Source organism: Sus scrofa, chromosome 6 (genome assembly GCF_054392235.1).
Source record: "Sus scrofa isolate SSC_HxYL_T2T_F1_AM1 chromosome 6, Sscrofa_HxYL_maternal_Yorkshire_Landrace_v2.0, whole genome shotgun sequence".
Lineage (NCBI taxonomy): Eukaryota > Metazoa > Chordata > Mammalia > Artiodactyla > Suidae > Sus > Sus scrofa.
The window spans coordinates 88,755,817-88,774,172 of NC_139388.1; the positions used below are offsets into that span (position 1 = coordinate 88,755,817).

The window sequence follows — 18,356 nt, forward strand, 5'->3', positions numbered from 1 at the left end:
ACAGGAATTATCCATGAGAGAACAATGCCAGCCACTGAGTCAGTGTTTTTCTCGCACCTGGAAACATGGCACCACCCCCAAACACACCCACAGGCACGCCTGCTGCCACTCAGGCCTCTGACATAGTCACCACAAGCCATGGCTGGTGTCACAGCTGCATCAAGAAAATATACAACTTGGCACACGGCGACACTGGGCCACAGTCATACATAAAACGGCAAAGTCACAGTAATGCAAACGCTTTTTCTCTGTCACATGCCAAACATGCCCTGTCACATGTATGTACAGGAGACATACCGTCACACTCATCTGTGTCATGAATGCAGGGGCAGGATGGTGCAGAGGTCAACAGCCACGGCTCTGGAGGCAAGACAACCCCCTTTGACCTCTCTGGCATCAGTTTCCTCGTCCGTAAAATGGAAATAACACTTGCTCTGCTCTTGTGGAGATGAGAGTGAAATGAGAGGGCATGAGCAGGGAGGGCTGAGCACGGTGCCCGGCCTGAAGCAGAGCATTCCAGAAGTGGAAGCCGTCAGCGGGAACTCCTGTCTCAGTCTCCCGCTTCTCTCGGGGAGCACACACGTCTGCACAAGCTCAGCTAGACACCCTGAGGCGCGTTCGCCCTTCCCCAGACACTCCCTCGGGGAGCGAGAGTACACTGACAAGTTCCCTCTGCCAGGAACGCTCTTGCTCTTTCCCCAGACATCCTCATGGCTCGCTTCCCACTGTCTTTAAGCCTTTGTTCAACTAAATGTCACCCTTTCAAGGAGGTTTGATCCTTTTTCAAATTGTGAACCCCAGCACTTCCAATCCCTTACCCTGCTATGAATATTTTTAGGCACCACTGACTTTCTCAGACCATATAGTTTTAGTGAGCAGTGCCACCCCATTAGAATGCCATCTTCACAAGGGCAGGGATCTTGGTCTTTTGTCTGCTGATGTGTTCCCAATCCCTGCAGGGGTAACCGTGCATGTGGGCGGAATCCAGTGTATACGCACGTGTGCCGTGGGTTTCTGGCTCTCACCTCTGAAACAAGCACATCTGAGTGAACCCCACTCCCCACTGTGAGCATCCCCTCCATGCCCAAAGCAGGAGCTGGCACAAACTTAGTCTCCCCTCCCAGGACCTTAGTTAGGTGGACACAGCTAGGGTGGGGTGGGAGCCTGCTGTCAGTCACCAAGCAAAGAAAGCCTTTTTAGGGAGTTCCCATCGTGGCTCAGTGGTGAAGAACCTGACTAGTTTCCATGAGGACGTGGGTTCCATCCCTGGCCTTGCTCAGTGGGCTAAGGATCTGGCATTGCTGTGAGCTGTGGTGTAGGTCGCAGACACACTCATATCTGGCGTTGCTGCAGCTGTGGTGTAGGCTGGCAGCTGTAGCTCCGATTTGACCCCTAGCCTGGGAACTCCCATATGCTGCAGGTGTGGCCCTAAAAAAAAAAAAAAGAAAGAAAAAAGAAAGTCTTTCTACTCACCCATCCAGCTGTTCTGAGCCCACTGAGCAGGTGAGATGGCTGGACTCACCCAGGTGAGCTGGAGCCTCCTCTCCAGCCTTGTTTTTTCCACTCTGGCTGGAACCATCAAAGCCAGCACTTCAGAGCCCATTAATGGGCCTGAATGTGTTAAGGGTTTTGCAATCCCTGGATCAAAGAGGCTGGGTAAACAATGGGCAGCGTCCAGGCCCATGACTGGTTGGTGCCCTAAGGGGACAGCTCTTTGTGAGCTTGCGGCTGCCATTCACCCCCAGACCACCAGGCAGGGCCCCAGCTGGGTTCAGAAAGGAGAGTGCCTGCCCCTCTAGGGGAACTGATTAGAGCAGGCCAGGGTGTGCCCCTCAGCACTGGGGTGGTGAGAGGGAGCCAGAGGACTGAGGGCACCTCTTCCAGGCAGGGAGAGGGGGACCTTAGAAGCCCCCCAGTTCCAGCTGCCACTACTGGAGGGGTCTCCTGCCCAGACTCACCTTGCTTGTTCTCTATCTGCTTCCTGGGAAGGGTTGGGGAGGGGGACAGAACTGGGGTCAAGCAGCTCTGAGCACTGGAGTGTGAGGCCAGGTCTGGAAGGAAACCTTGAAATATTGGCTTTTGAACAAGAAGACTTGCTGAGGGGATATGCAGAGGCAAGGCACACCTCTGGACAGGGGCTCCCAGCACCATCGCCAATCTGGGACATTCCCCAGCTTCAGCTCAGGACTCACCAACCTCCGCTGACTCACTCTCCCAGGATATAAGCCAGACTCAGGCTGGGGGAGGCATCCACAGCCCCCACAGTCATGGAAGGTCCTTCTCCCAGGAGAAAGTGTGGTGCTAGGCTCAGTGTAGACAATCTTTATTGGCAGGTGTTAAGAGTGCAAAACAGTAACAAATCCAGAGGGGAGGGATGGGAAAGGAGGTGGGGCCTGGGTCTCCTCCCTACATGAGGACCCGTAACCATGCCAGTGGGGTGGGAGCACTTGACTGTGGCCACTCTGGGCCTAGCACCCTCCGGAGAACTAGCTCCTAGGCAGGAGGGCTCCTTGCGACACGGGAAGGGAGCAGCAGCCCAGCAGGGGTCTGGGCTGTGTCCCACCCCAGGCTGCTGCTTGGTTCCCGCCCAGTGCACACCTTGATGGCTTTGGGTGGGGGTCTAGGCGGCTAGGGGACTGGGCTAAACTGATCCCTTTCCAAGCCCAGGTATCTGCCTCATGCCTCAGTTTCCCTCGTCCTAGTGATTAGTGAGGTTGAACCACCAGGCCCGATTAGTGGCCCAGCCTGACCCGAAGTGAGTAGTTCCCATAACATAGCATATTTTAGCCATTGTGTGGCCTGCAGACCCTCAGAGGCTGCTGGTTTCACTGTGGGCTGGCCCTAGCCGAAAAAGACTCTTCTAGGCCACAGAAATCAACCGAAAACGATGGGCAGAGCCCATCCCAAACACGCTTTGTCTCCTGAAGGCAAATGGCCCCAAGATGAATTTCTCCTGCACCCCGCAATCATGCTGGTCCAAAAGTGTGGAGCAATCACCTGAAGGTCCCTCTACCAAGAAACCCAGCTTGGCCTTCAGCCCCCAGGGGCCTCACTCCAAGGAGTCTGGTCAGTTCAGTTGAAGGCCCAACCCTGCAGCAGTGCTGGGCCACCTGGTCCCGGTTGCTTGTCTCTGGTCATGTCCTCCACGCACTCCTGGAGGCCCTGCTCCATGCAGGGAGGCCTAGCCCTTTCTGGCCAGGGTCCGAGTCAGTTACAAGGCAGCCAGGTGGGATAGGAGGCATGGGCCCGGGCCAGCAGAGGCTGCACTGGGGTCACGTAGTAATTGACAGTGGCGGGCACGATCCCATCCGGGCCTGGGGAGCGCCAGGCCAGGGCGGCCGCGGCGGCAGGGCCCTGCTCGGCCAGCGCCTGGAGCGCCAGCGTGGCGATGAGGTCCAGGGTCTGGCGGCGCTCGTGGCTCATGAGGCACACGGTGCTCTCATTGACCACGCGGTGCAGCGTCACCAGGCAGGCGTAGCGGCGCACCGAGTCGGCCCCGCTGAAGTGGGCCTCCAGGTAGCGCTCCAGCGTGCGCTGCTGCTCCACCAGGTCCGGGAAGTCTATGAAGAAGCGTGAGCACATGTAGCGCTGCAGGGCGCCCACGTCGGTGCTAGGCCGTGGCCTGAAGCCCCGCACCAGCAGGTGGCAGTACTTGAGGAGGCCGCCCCCGCGGATCTCCTCCGGGCTGCGCGTGGCGATGACTCGGTGCCGCAGGTGGGCCAGGGCCTCGGCGAAGTCCCCGTACAGGCTCTCGCCTGTCACGGTGGGGTGGAAGGCCTCGGACATGGGCGTGGAGGAGCACTGGCCGAAGAGCAGCAGGGAGTCCAGGAGGATCTGGAAGGAGTCTACGCTGAACTCAAACTGGCGCCGAACGGAGTCCACGAACTTGAGCTCCACGTTCTTGCCGCTCTTGTTGGACAACGAGATGAGGCTCCAGCGGTCCGTGTCCGTGCACACTTTCACCAGCTTCTGCACGTACGCCTCCTTGAGGGTCAGGGGCGTGATCTTGGCCCGGCTCACGCCCGCGGGCAGGAAGTCCAGCAAGCAGGCCAGTACCACCTCCTTGGTCAGCTGGAAGGACGCCTCACTGCGCAGGTCCACGCGGAACACCAAGTCTAGGTCCTTGTAGCCCAGGCCACTCTCGGGATGCAGTACGTGGCTGGCGGCCGAGCCGTGCAGCCGCACACTGTGCACGTGCAGTCCCTGCTCCTCCAGGCTGCTGCGGACCGCCTGCAGAGGGGGCGGCAGGAGCAAGAGCGGTCAGACACTTCGGCCCTGGGGCTCCGTCCCATCTGGGATATGGGCTTCCTCAGAATAATCACAGTGACGTCAACCACTATTGATCACTTACCAGCTGCCAGGCCTTTGGAAAGTCACTTAACTCTCTAAGCCTTTATTTCCTAATCTGGAGAATGGCCCTTTCGGAGCAATGACTCAGAAAGAATAGCAATAATGATAGCAGATGCACGTATAGAATTTCCTAAATGCCAGGTCCTGACCTAAGCACTCTTCTACATTAGGATATAAACCTGCGTGATTCTCACAGTAATTCTATGAAGTGGGTACTATTAGTGCCACTCTACCGATGGGGAGATGGAGAAGCACAGAGGGGCAAAGTAATGTGCCCAAGGTCACACACCTGGTGGAAGCAGAGCTGGGAATTAAACTAAGGGTTCATGGCTTGGCCGCTATGCTGGTCTACCTCTCTGTAAAAACTGTAAGTAAGACAGTTTTGTGTCAGGCATGACGCCAACTGTGCAAATGCGTTGGGAATGTAATCGGCAGTTCACATGCATGGATACATTAACCCTCACAACAATCCTATTTGAGTATTATCATCCCACTTTACGGATGAGAGACCTGAGGCGCAGAGAGGTCCTGTCCAAAGCCAGAGAGGATGAGAGACCAGGCTGAGACTAGAACCTAAGTGAGCTGGATTCTCAAATCCATGCGTACTCTTTTGACTATGACACACTCATCTTAATTCATCTTTACAAGGGTCCAGTGAGGCAAACATTAGGCTCATTTTACAGATGAGGAGACTGAGGTTTACAGTGGTAAAACACCTGAGGCTCAGAGGGGAAGCCATTCAGAAATGGCAGTACTGGAAGTTAAAACTCACACTCTTTCTGCTCTTGGGCAAGGGGATGGGTCAAGATCTCAGGAAGCCTCCCAAGCCTTAGCAGGAAGAACGTACAGACCCCATCTGCTGACACAGGAACATAACCGGTAAACCTACAAGTCACCTTGGACCTGTTCCTCTAGCCAGAGGGGTCTCCCTGGGCCTAAGACCAGGGAGGGAAGAAGACAGGAGTTGGACCCGGACACTGAGTTTTCTCAGCAGCCCAGAGGATTTCACACACCGAAAGTGACCAGGCAGCATTCCTCCCCCGAGTGATTCTGCAACCCCGCCTTGCTGCCAAGTCAGCTCCAGGCCTGGCTGCTCTGCAGGCCTCCCAGGGAATTACTGCAAAGAATGCACCTAAGTGCTGAGGAGGCAAGCTGCAGTGGGGCAATCTGAGGCAGGGCGGCTCCCTCCAGGGAGCTTCTGGGAGGAGGACCCTGGACTGGGGGGAGGTATTGTCACAACTGTGGGGGGTTAGCAACTGATCATCAAGAACTTGGGGGACGGGGGCAGGAGTTCCGGCTTTGATGCAGTGGTGAATGGTGGCATCTCTGGAGCACTAGGACACAGGTTCAGCACAGTGGGTTAGTGATTAGATCAGAACTGTGGCTTGGATCTGAGTCTTGGCCAGGGAACTCCATAGGCTGCGGGGTGGCCAAAAAAAGAAAAGAAAAGAAAAGAAAAGAAAAGAAAAGAAAAGAAAAGAAAAGAAAAAGAAAAAGACTATGGGGGGGCCAGGAAGCTGGGGCAGGGGAAGAGAATGCTGGTTAGGCACCTACTGGGTATAAGGTGTTGGACCTGCTCACCAGAATCTATGGGGGATAGGTCTTTCTAATCTCCAGGTTATAGATGGGGAAACTGAGGTGTGAGGTTTCATGCCCAAGACCACCCAGAGGTGGCTTCAAATCCAGGTATGGCTGACTATTCTCTTTCTGCCACATTACCATCCCAGGGCTCAGAAGGAGCAGAGACCAGAAACGAGTGTTCAAAGCCACCCTCTCTTTCAATATTTCAAAGTGAGGGCAAGCCACCAGTCTCTGATGCCTGGGGCCAGTGTAGCTGGGGAGCAGGACAGTGGGGCTTGGGGATGCCTCGGCCAATCAGAGAGGGGAGGCTAGAAGTAAAGGGTCAGTTGCTGCAGGTCTCCCCAGGAGGCCAAGGGGAAAATCAGGCCAAAGACCTTGTCCCAGGGACCCTGGTGGATCTGCAGAGTAGACCAGCCCTCTCCCCAAGTCCCATTAGAGCTGACTGAGCCTAACTCGGTGTCAGCTCCTGCTCCCAGGTTGATGCCCACCCCAGGGCATGGCATCTGGCCTGGTGAGTAGGTAGCAGTACTCTTGTTAAATCACCTGCGTCAGGCCAGGGGGCCAGCTGTGTCAGCCAGCCAGTGGCTGTTGTCTCTTTCCCAGGTGTGACTACAGCCAGCTTGGCAGGCAATCCCCAGATACCACCACACCCAAGGACTGCAGGGCAACTTGGAGCCTCCTGAATCAGACTTTCCAGCTATGGAGGGGGCCGTGGCTGCACCCTCCTTTCTCCTGTGCCAAGGCCCTCCCCCAAACCGCTGGGCTCCCAGGTCGCTGCTGAGACCTGCAGGGAGACCATAGTTGCTGTCAGCCAGCAGGCTCGCCAAACTTGAATCCGGAGCCACCCAAAGAAGGCCTTTTGGCTGCAGCTGGAGAGATCAGAGTCTGATTCAATTCTTTGGACCAAAAGAAGGCAAAGGACTTGGTCAGGGTCACACAGCAAAAAAGTGTCCCAAACTTAATTAGAACCAGCCCTCCCAGAGCCATGGACAGGGGGCCTTCTACAGGAGAAGCGGGGCGGGGTGGGGGGTCCCTCTAGCTCAGGTACAAATCAGAACAGAATCTCTAGCTGCCCAGACTGCTGCTGTAGGCAAAGCCTTGTGGGGTAGAGAGGGAGAAAGCTTCCAATATTTCAACTGTGGGACAACACGGCACTGGTGAGAAGCCCAAAGTCAACAACCAGCACCTTCCACCACACCCGCAACCAGTACCACCATCCCCCCAACATATATGTACACATATGCCAATAGCTTGTGAAGCTGCCAGCTGCAGATTCCTGCCAGGAGATGGACTTTCTTCCCTGTGGAGGCAATTGTGCAGACCAGGTGAAGGCACCTACCTGTTCCCTTTGTATTCTAGAACCAGAAGGGGTGTTGAAGAGCAGTTCACCCTGTCCTTATTGAACAGATAGGGACACTGGGCCCAGTGAAGGGAATTGACAACTGTTTAGGCCCTGAAGGCCCGGTCCAACCCTGAAGTCTCTGCTCTCCCCTCCACAGCACAGCCGGCATCTCCCTGTTCTGTGCTATCCTTGACCCTAGGAAACATTGTATAATCATCGCATCAGTAGAGTCAGCTCCTGTTGACCTGCAGTCTCCCCCACCTGGCCTGGAACACCTGGAAGGTAGGGAGGCTGGGTCCCAGTCACATCTATGCACCTAGTGTCCTGAACAGGGCTTGTCAAAGAACAGACACCAGCAAAGACTGTTTGGACCATACTGACAGAGGCAAGGACTTCCTCTCCAGGGCACCCCTTGTTCCTGCAGAGGGGAACTGCTAAACTAAACCCCTCCGATGTCTGAGACAACAGTCCTGGAGATACAGCACTTGGGGCCCCTCGGTTGACCTGACTGTCAAGGGGAGAAAAGCCTCAACTAGTTTCCTAATTACCCCATGACAGCAGGCCGCCACTGAGGAATGCCTCAGTGAGCACCACCCGTGAGTCAGCCCTGGGGAATTTGCTCCCACCCCCTCCCATTCCTTGGGAGGGAGGGAGGGCGAGGTAATCCCTCAGCAAGCACCCCTCCCCCTCTGTGGAAGCTAAGGCAGAAGGAGAGCGGGTGGCCTATTTCACCTGGCTTGTATGGCCACCTCCCTAGAAAGTCAATCTGCTGGCAGAAATTCACAGAAACTGTGGCTAGATTTTCTAGTTTCTTCTATTGGCTAAGGCCTAGAAGTTGAGTCTTGGGAGCCAGGGAAGAGGTGGGAAAACCTCAAACCTGAATAATCCTGGGAAGATCCAAGATTCTCTGGATTTGATTTTCACTTCTAGGTGAACTTAGGCAGCTCACTGCCCCTTTTGGGGTCTCAGTTTCTCCAGCTATAAAATGGGTATAATAATTACCATATTCTGATATTTCAGAGCATGACAGTGCCTGGGCCGTACAGATGAAAGAGCAATTTTTGGGTTGTTGGGGGTCAAGTCAGGGGAAGAGATGGCCTGTGGAAGAGGAGTGGAGTTGCCAGAATTTTCATTCCTTGCTTCTCAGGAGATGGGGCTTGGGGCTGGAGATCTGAGCCTTCCTTTCCAACCTTGGAGAGGGGGAGAAACACCTAAACTGGACATCTGATGTTGCCCTCCAGCATGTGGGCATCAGGTCTGGCCTGGTGTTTGGTTAATTTCCTGCCACAATCCCAGTTGAGAGGGAAGGAGTCCCTGTTGGGATTTCTCAGCTTTCTCACCTAGCCAGGGAGCTCTGGAGCCATGGGCTGTGGGAACACAGGACAGAGTCTGCCCCTAGAACCTCGAGAGAGGGAGCGGATGGAGGGTGAGGCCCCAGGGATGACGATTTGGAGATGAAAAGGACGATTCTGCACTCAAGCGTGCGCGTCTACCCACCCAGGGCTGCCTGGCCATCTGTTGTCCTCGCGGGCGGGGCTGTTCTTTCTCGCCGGCCAAATCCCTCCCCATTCCCCGCCCCTCTCTCAGCCAGGGCACGGGTGAATGGTCCGAAGGGAACTGGGGCTCCTCAGGGCCAGGGGACGGGAAAGTCAAATGGGGAAGGATTATGAGGTGCAGGGGGAGGTGGATACGGACTATCATCAATGCTTTGTGATTTTTTTACAGCCCCTCTCCTTCTCTGAGCCCCGTTTTCCTAGCTGTCCAGAGAAACAGACAGACTCCGGGAGACTGCCAGCTGCGAGACCCTCATATTCCCGCCCAGTGCCTCTCACCTGCACGATCTGTCGGGGCTGCACGCTCAGCGTGGGGAAGTTGCCGCGCCCGTGAATGGGAATCGGCTCGCTCAGGAGCGCATCCAGCCTCTTCACCTGCGGCCAGGCCAGCCTACTCAGGTGACGTCCGAGGGAGGTAGATGAGGCCTCTGGGTCGGGGCCGCCGCCTATCGGGGCAGCCGTAGCCACCGCCGAAGCCGTAGCCGTCCCCACCTGTGCAGCCGCCTGGTCCCGGCTCTCGGTTCCGCTCTCCGACGGCATCATTAGCCCGGCCCCAGCGCCCGAACGGCAGAAAGCGGGGTCGGGGAGTTGAGGGGAGGAGGGCAGGGAGAGCGGTTGGGCCTGGGCCAAGGCGGACGGCGCAGGGACAGGACAGCAGCGACGGCGAGGCAATCCCAGGGCACACCTCCGACGGCAAAGGCCAACTGACCCTAAAGCTTGTCGCCCGGGGCCCAGCCGACTCTTATAGGCCGCGGGCGACACGCCCATTGGTCCCGGCAGCTGTCGCACAGCGGGAGCCGCCCCGCCTCTCGACCCCCCGCCATTGGTCAGCAGAGCTTTGCACGTGAGTCCCTAGTCGCCAAGAAGATTCCGATTGGCTGGAAGGCACGCCCCTGCCCCGCCCTCCTCCGGCTGAATTCCCTCCTTTGGTCCTTAAAGAACTTCTGTTCACGGTGATTGGCCCAAGCGTAAGGCAAGGCCTTGGTTTTTAAAGGGACTGCGCCCTCCAGGGGCAGGTGTGAGGGGAGTGACCTGTGGAGTTGGTAGCAGTCTGACCACTAAGAATTTTTTTTTTTTTTGCGCTGGAAGTAATTTAGAAATCACCCGGCCTGGTCCTGGTCATCTGCTATTTTCAGAAGCCCAGAGAGATTGCACCACTTAACTCCACGCAGTGCTCCTCCTGCTTTCCGGCAATCTTCCAGAGACAAAAAAGGTAACAAATTGGTATACCGAAGTAGATGTTTTTGTTTTTGCTTTTTCCCGCGCCCGCGGCGTATGGAAGTTCCTGGACCTGCCAGTCCCTTAGCTTTCTCAGATCCTGTGTGCCATTGGGCAAATCACTAAACTTCTCTAAGCCTGTTTCCGCATCCGCTCCAGAGAAGTGCTCAAAAAATACTTTTTAAAATTTTGGCTTAATTTGATTATAGTTGGCAAAACATTTTCATTGTTCTATTTAAATAATATAGTCACATGATTTTCTGCTCCTACTTTGCAGGGCCTAATGAGATGAGGTTTATTATTACTGTTACTTTTAATCTTTTTTTTTTCTTTTTTCTTTTTAGAGCTGCGCTCTTGGCATATGGAGGTTCCCAGGCTAGGGGTCACATCAGAGCTACAGCTGCCAGCCACAGCCAGAGCCATAGCAATGCGGGATCTGAGCTGCGTCTGTGACCTACACCACAGCTCATGGCAACGCCGGATCCTTAACCCACTGAGGGAGGCCAGGGATGGAACCAGCAACCTCATGGCTACTAGTGGGATTCGTTTGCACTGTGCCACAATGGGAACTCCTGTTACTTTTAATCTTTTTTTCTGATTTTAAACATATGTACTTGTGGCAAAATTTTAGAAATTAAGTCTGGTTCATCTCTGCAATATTCTCTCTCAATTAAATATCATTCTCCCAACAATGAATTAAATATCATTCTCCTAACACCCCCATTCTGTAAGGTAGTCTGGGCAAGGAGTAATATGCCCAATGTACAGAGAAACCAAGACCTAGAAATGGTAAACTACATGCCAGAATCACCAGGTTGCCTCAGACAGACCTAGGTCTAGAACCCAGGAGCCCGACTCTCAGACTAAAGCAGCTTGTTCCTTTTTCTGGAGGCCAGACCAAGAAAGATACCACCCTTGCCTCCTCCATCCATCTTGTCTGGGATCGAAGGCTTCCTCTGGCGCCCCCAGGACAGAGAGCTGCTGCTTGCTCTGTTGCTTGGCTGTGTGACTCTGGGCAAGTCTCCTGCACTGTGTTCAACTTTTGTTTCACCTTCTCTTGAAAGATAAGGAATAGATAAGAAATGTCCTTTGGCTGAGGCCAGAGTCTTCAAACCCTTGACCTATCCTTTCCATGCCCGGCAGAGAACGAAAAGAAAGGAAACTAACATTTACTGGGTACTTACTAGGCACCAGACACTTTACATACGTTATCTCTAATTTCTAAAAATACGTCTCAAGATGTGGGATCATTATCCTCAATTTACAGATGAAGAAACTAAGGTTTACAGAGGTCAAGTGACATGCGTAAGGTCATACAAGTACTAATTGGCAGCGTGAGACTTGAATCCAGGTCTCCTGACTCCAGGGCCCTATTTCCCAACTGCACTTTTTAGAAGAGGTGGCACAGATTGCAGAGTCATGCTTGGCACAGCCTTGGTACCACCCACAAGATTCAATCATTTATTCATTCGACAACCACCAGGTATACTAAACACCTACTGTGTACCAGGTGCTGGGGTAGGCCCTGTGCTATGATAGGCAGGGTCCCTGCCCTTCTCGAATTGATATTCTAGTGTAGTAAGACAAGAGTCAAATAAGTAAATAGGTAAAAATTTCAAATAGTGCTAAGAAGAATATAAAACAGGGTAATGGGAGGGACAGCAACCATTTGTGGGTGTGGGTGTGAAAAAGATGTAGTGAGAGAAAGAGAACTAGAGAGATCAATGTGCGGCATTCAATGGTGTAATCATGGAAGGCCTCCCTAAGAAGGTGGCATTTCCATTATCTCTGCTGGATCCACCTCTGCCTCATCTCCCCATACTTTTTCCTGGACAGCCAGGGCAGCAGAGAAGTTGACAAACCACACATTCCTAGAACTCCAAAGGCTTGACCCTGGCAGCCCTTTGACAATCATTTTGTTCATTCTCTTCCCATCTTGTAGATGGGGAACCGGGGGTCCAGAGAGCTGGAGGGATTTACTTCAGGGACACTGGCTAGGGCTGGAGTTACACAGGGGCAGGGCCTCGTGGGGGCAGCCTGGTACTGAGGCCACCCTATATACTTGAATTAAGTTCTCTAAGGAAGGAAACTTAGAGATCTCTTTTCCTCTCTCCTCCTTCTGTCTGGACGAGGAAGGGCAATTAGCAAAATCACATGCTGTGCGTCATCCTTCTGTTGACACTTCTATTTCCAAAGGTAATAGGTCCAAAGTTTGCCCAATCAGAGGACCTGAACATCACTGTGACAGAGGCAGGGGTGACTTGGGAATGTAGGAAGAGGAGATAAGATGAGAGAGGGCAGAGGTAAATGCACAGGGTGTTCATTTTCATCAAGACCAACCTAGGAGTTCTCATTGTGGCTCAGCGGTAATGTATCCAACAGGTATCCACGAGGATGCGGTTCAATCCCTGGCCTCGCTTGGTGGGCGTTGTTGCAAGCTGTGATGCAGACTCGGCTCATACTTGACGTTGTTGTGGCTGTGGCATAGGCTGGCAGCTGCAGCTCTGATTTGACCCCTAGCCTGGGAACTTCCATATGGTGCACGTGTGGCCCTAAAAAGCAAAAAAAAAAAAAAAAAAAAAAAAAAAAGACGAATTGTCCCAATGAATGGAGGGGAACAATGGCTGAAGTACATCCTGAAGAGTCTCAACTGGCTTTCAAGTTTTATAGATGAGTCTTTCCCCTCCCATACAAATTCCCCATCTTAATTCTGACTCCAGTTGATTTTAAAAGGGAACTTACTCTGTATGATCATTGAGTCATAGTGATATAGGTAGGTCACTTTCCCTATCTGGGCCTCAGTTTCCTATTCTGTACAATAGGAGTGCAATAGGAGTCAGGTTCTTCCATTCACATCTTCTATGATTTGAGGTGGCCGGAGGGGAGAAGGGGTCCTGGGAGAGTCATGGTCCCTACGTTGGCCCTTCCTCAGCTCTGAGACCCCAGGCAAGAGCTTGCTGGGATCAGCCCACATTGCTGAGCACTTTGTGCCTAGAACCACACCAAGAACTTTCCACACAGCTTCTTTTTCTTTTTTTTTTTTTTGTCTTTTTTTGTTGTTGTTGTTGCTATTTCTTGGGCCACTCCCGCGGTATATGGAGGTTCCCAGGCTAGGGGTCGAATCGGAGCTGTAGCCACCAGCCTACGCCAGAGCCACAGCAACTCGGGATCTGAGCCGCGTCTGCAACCTACACCACAGCTCACAGCAACGCCGGATCATTAACCCACTGAGCAAGGGCAGGGACCGAACCCACAACCTCATGGTTCCTAGTCGGATTCGTTAACCACTGCGCCACGACGGGAACTCCCCACACAGCTTCTTATTCGATTTTCAGAACATAATCTTTTGACGTAGGGGTGATCTCACTTTGCGGGAGAGGAAACGGAGGCTCAGAGAAGCTAATTAATTTGGGCATGGCCCCAAAAGTTGGTGAGAGGGGCTTCATACCCAGGTCTGGCTGAATCCCAGGCCCATGCCCTACCCAGGGCCCTGCCTCTGACGATGACCTGGTTTGCTCAGTTACACACAGATGATCCTCCCTATGGAGAACACCTGTTCCTCCTCCCATGGTTCTGGTCCCCGCCCTGCCTCAGCCCCTCATGGCCAAGGTAATTTCGTGGACCTCGTCATTACCAATAATTGGGTCCCTACCCTTTGTAATTTCTATATCAAATATCCCAACCTCCTGGCACCACTTCCTGTCTTTTCTGCTCACTTCTTCTAAAACCCTGACTCCATCAGCTCCTGGACCCACCAGGCCCTTCAATGCATTGGTCCTCCCACCTTTCCCCCCCCGACTGTTCCTCGGCTCCCTCATGGCCTGAGTTTCCTCCATAACCAGCTTAGACTCCATCATTATAATTACTTCCCTGGATACGCCCTCAACCCCCTTGCTCCGTTCTTGTTAAACTGCACTCCCCTGGCAAAACCACACCCTGGTTAATACAACTCAGCCCTTGCACCCACACAGTTGACAGAAGCTGGAGAAAGACACACAGCTCTGCTGACTGGTCTCACTATAATGTCACTGAGGACGGTCCCAAGATGCAACCATAGGACCCAAGTCCTGACCCCCTCCCATGGTCCTGTAGAATATCTTACTTTCTCCTTTCTCCTCAACCCTGACAGCTCTTCCCCAAACCCCTCTCAGCTGATGACCTTGCTTCCTACCTCACTGAGAAAATAGGAGCAATCAAAAGAGAATTTCTGGGAGTTCCCGTCGTGGCACAGTGGTTAACGAATCCAACTAGGAACCATGAGGTTGCAGGTTCCATCCCTGGCCTTGCTCAGTGGGTTAGGGATCCGGCGTTGCTGTGAGCTGTGGTGTAGGTTGCAGACGTGGCTTGGATCCCTCGTTGCTGTAGCTGTGGCGTAGGCAGGCGGCTACAGCTCCGATTCGACCCCTAGCCTGGGAACCTCCATATGCTGCGGGAAGCAGCCCTAGAAATGGCAAAAAGACAAAAAAAAAAAAAAAGAATTTCTGCAGATGCTTCACATCTCCTCTGCCCACTCACTGGGTCTGTGCCTCATTTTTCCCCTTCCTTCTGCTACCTTGGATGAACCCCACTTGCTCTCTCTGTGCCCCCGCAAGCCCCCGAGTCTCACCTGCTGCAGAACTTCACGTGGGCCATTTCCCCCTCTATTGGATCATTCCAATCAGCACTGAAGCATAAGTTCTTGCATCTCAGAAAAAAATACAACAAAACCAAAAAATCTCTCGACCTCACATCTGTCTCCCCTCTACCCCACTTCTCTATACAGATCTTTCTTAATTTACAGCCTGATAAGGCTGCTGCAGGTTAAAAATATAGTAAGTGAAGAAATAAGAAGATATCCGGAACTCCCTGGTGGCTCAGTGGGTTAAGGATCTGCCGTTGTCACTGCTATGGCTCAGGTCACTGCTGTGGCTTGGGTTCGATCCCTGGCCCTGGAACTTCCACATGCCACTGGCACATCAAGAAAAAAAAAAAAAATGCATGGTCATAAGACAATGCATTTAGTACATGTAGCCTACTGAATATCACAGCTTAGCTCAGCCAACCTTAAAAGTGCTCAGAACACTAACATTTTGCCTGCAATCGAGCAAAATCATCTAATACAAAGTCTATTTTATAATTAAGTGTTGACTAGAGGTGTGGTGGGTCCAGTGGCTTCTCTGCAGCAGCAGGATGCAGTTTCAATCCCCGGCCCGGCACAGTGGGTTAGCGTTGCCACAGCTGCAGTGTAGGTTGCAATTACAGCTCAGATCTGATCCCCTGGCCCAGGAACTCCATATGCTGGGGGGTGGCCAAAAAAGAAAAAAACAGCAACAAAAATAATTAAATGTTGACTATCTCATGTAATTTGTTGACTACTGTACTGAAAGAATGGTTCAGTGTATTGGTAGTTTCCCCTCGATGTCACTGCCACTGCCTGGCATCACAAAAGAATCTTGGACTGAATATTGCCAGCCCAGGAGAAGATTGAAATTCAAAGTACATTTTCTAAAATAAATTTTTTTAAAAATTAAATACAGTAACAAAGAAAAAAAAAAAAGTAGGAGTTCCCATTGTGGTGTAGTGGAAACGAACCCAGCTAGGATCCATAAAGATGCAGGTTCTATCCCTGGCCTCACTCAGTGGGTTAAGGATCCCGCGTTGCCATGAGCTGTGGGATAGGTCGAAGACAAGGCTCAGATCTGGCGTGGCTGTGGCTGTGGTGTAGGCCAGCAGCTGTACCTCTGATTCGACCCCTAGCCTGGGAACTTCCATATGATGCAGTTGCAGCCCTAAAAAGCAAAAAAATAAAAATAAAAAAGCATAATTTTCTACTGAATGAGTATCGCTTTTGCACTACCATAAAGTTGAAAAATTGTAAGTCAAACTACCATATGTCGGGCGCTGTGTGTATAACAAAATTCTGAAAATGTTCATACTTGCTGTTTTCACTTGTTCTTTTCTTTCTCAAACACTTCAGGCAAGTTTTCATTCCCACCAATTAACCAAAACCGCTTTTTGTCAAGTGACCTTCACATTGCTAAGTCCAGTCATCAAGGTTTTTTTGGTAATAACTTTACTGAAATATAATTCATGTAACATACTATTCACCCATATAAAGTGTAAAATTCTATCTATCTATCTATCTATCTATCTATATATATATATATATTTGTCTTTTTAGGGCTGCACCTGCCGCATATGGAGGTTCCCAGCTAGGGGTCTAATTGGAGCTGTAGCTGCCGGCCTATGCCTGAGCCACAGCAACCCGGGATCCGAGTCGAGTCTGCAACTTATACCACAGCTCACAGCAACGCCAGATCCTTAACTCACTGAGCAAGGCCAGGGATGGAACCCACAACCTCATGTTCCTAGTCGGATTTGTTAACCACTGAGCCATGACGGGAACTCCTGAAGTGTAAAATTCTTATAAATCAATTATAAGAAAAAAGTTAAAAAAACAAAGTGTACAATTCACTGGTGCTTAGTATACTCAGAGTTGTTCAACCAGCACTATAGTCAATTTTAGAACATTTTTATCACCCCCCACAATGAAGTCTTGTACCTTTAGCAGTTGTTGCAAGACATGTTTCCTTGAAAACTCCATCTTGTCCTTCTTTACTTTATCCCATCTTCTTGTCTTATTTTAGCCCATCTTCCTTCTTTGGAAAAACAGTCACAGTGCTGGTAAATGACTTAAGCTTAAGAGCAAAGACCTAAAGGCATAAATGACTTAAGCTTAAGTACTGTTATGTGCCTAGAGGTCAGAGTAAGAGCTTAACTCTTTACCACCTAAGTGGCTTTTTAAATAGTAAAAGAACTTGTATAATAGTAAACCCTGTATCATCCACTCATAGCCACTCCTCACTTGATCTCACAATAAAAGCAGTGTGGTTTCTTGAGGCAGGGTGCTCTTGGTCCCTGAGACCTTGAGTCCCCGGCTCCCACCTTACTTAAGATAAATGTCTCTGTGTCTTGTTTTATGTTAACTATTTTTCCTTAAGTTCCACAGCACCCGTTCTTCAGCCCCATCCTGCTGAGCTGGCCCCGGCAAGCAGTCGCTCCCCATGTTCCCCCAACCCCTTCAGCACAGAGCCCTGGACAACCAATAATCTACATTCTGTCTCTGTATAGATTGTCCAGTTTGGAAATTTCATATAAATGGGAACCATACAATACCTAGTCTCTGATGACTCATTTCTTTTATTTAGCATGATGTTTTTAGGGTTCACCTATGTTGTAGCATGTGCTAATATTTCATTTTTTCTCTATTTCCAAATACTATTCCATGAATCTATGACTATATCACATTTTATTTATCCCCTCATTAGCTGATGGACAGTTGAGTTGTTTCTACTTTTTGGCCATTATGAATACTGCTGGGAATACACATATATATATTTTGTGTGTGTGTGTGTGTGTGTGTGTGTGTGTGTGTGTGTGCTTTTTTTAGGGCCATACCTGTAGTATATGGAGGTTCCCAGGCTGGGGGTCAAATTGAAGCTACAGCTGCCAGCCTATGCTGCAGCCACAGCAACTTGGGATCCGAGCCTCATCTGCAACCTACACCACAGTTCACAGCAACACCAGATCCCTAACCCACTGAGCGAAGCCAGAGATTGAACCCGAAACCTCACCAGTCGGATTCACTTCCACTGTGCCACAACGGGAACTCCTCTGCTTGTATCTTTATGGCCTCCTCAAACTTTGCAATCTACAGCTGAATTCTCTTTTGGGGGGTCTTTTTGCCTTTTCCAGGGCCGCTCCCACGGCATATGGAGGTGCCCAGGCTAGAGGGCAAATTGGAGCTATAGCTGCCAGCCTATACCACAGCCACAGCAGCGTGGGATCTGAGCCACGTCTGCAACCTACACCACAGCTCACGGCAACGCCGGATCCCTAACCCACTGAGCAAGGCCAGGGATTGAACCTGCAACCTCATGGTTCCTAGTCAGATTCGTTAACCACCAAGCCATGATGGGAACTCTGACAGCTGAATTCTTGAACTGAATTTCTCCTCCCACAGCAAATGGCAACTTACAGTTCTTGGGCCAAACATCTGAAGCCATTTTTTATTCCTTTTTCCTCTCACATCCCACATCCAATTTGTCAGCACGTCCTATTGGCTCTCCCTTCAAAATACAGGCAGACTCTGATCCCATCTCGCCCCCAGCCAGCTTGCTGCCGCCTCGGAGGTCATTGTCCCTCTCCTGGATTATTGCAGCCTCCCTGCTGGCCCTACTGCTGTTGCACTTGCCTCCTACAGTCGGTTTTCAATCTATTAGCCAGAGTGATCCTTTTAAAACACAAATCAGATCATGTCATTTTAATGCCCC

The 18,356-nt window shown here is 51.6% G+C and overlaps 1 protein-coding gene and 1 long non-coding RNA gene across 3 annotated transcripts in view; one reads left to right on the forward strand and one right to left on the reverse strand.

Annotated features, from left to right (window-relative positions):
- Window positions 1–2,307: 2,307 nt before the first annotated feature.
- TENT5B (terminal nucleotidyltransferase 5B) lies at window positions 2,308–9,544 on the reverse strand. The gene is made up of 2 exons (XM_003127724.5): window positions 9,106–9,544; window positions 2,308–4,230 (listed from the first exon to the last, which is right to left on the reverse strand). Exons 1-2 carry the CDS (start codon window positions 9,367–9,369, stop codon window positions 3,208–3,210), a joined length of 1,287 nt encoding a protein of 428 aa, XP_003127772.5. The 5' UTR covers window positions 9,370–9,544; the 3' UTR covers window positions 2,308–3,207.
- Window positions 9,545–9,836: 292 nt separating this feature from the next.
- The window catches only part of LOC146402622 (uncharacterized), a 33,200-nt gene continuing 24,680 nt past the window's right edge, over window positions 9,837–18,356 (forward strand). The window contains exons 1-2 of one of the 2 annotated variants that reach the window (XR_014807374.1): window positions 9,916–10,039; window positions 12,427–12,685. This is a non-coding gene — a long non-coding RNA (uncharacterized LOC146402622). Of the gene's footprint in view, window positions 10,040–12,426; window positions 12,686–18,356 lie in introns of those variants that run through there. The other variant, XR_014807373.1, reaches the window with a different exon arrangement.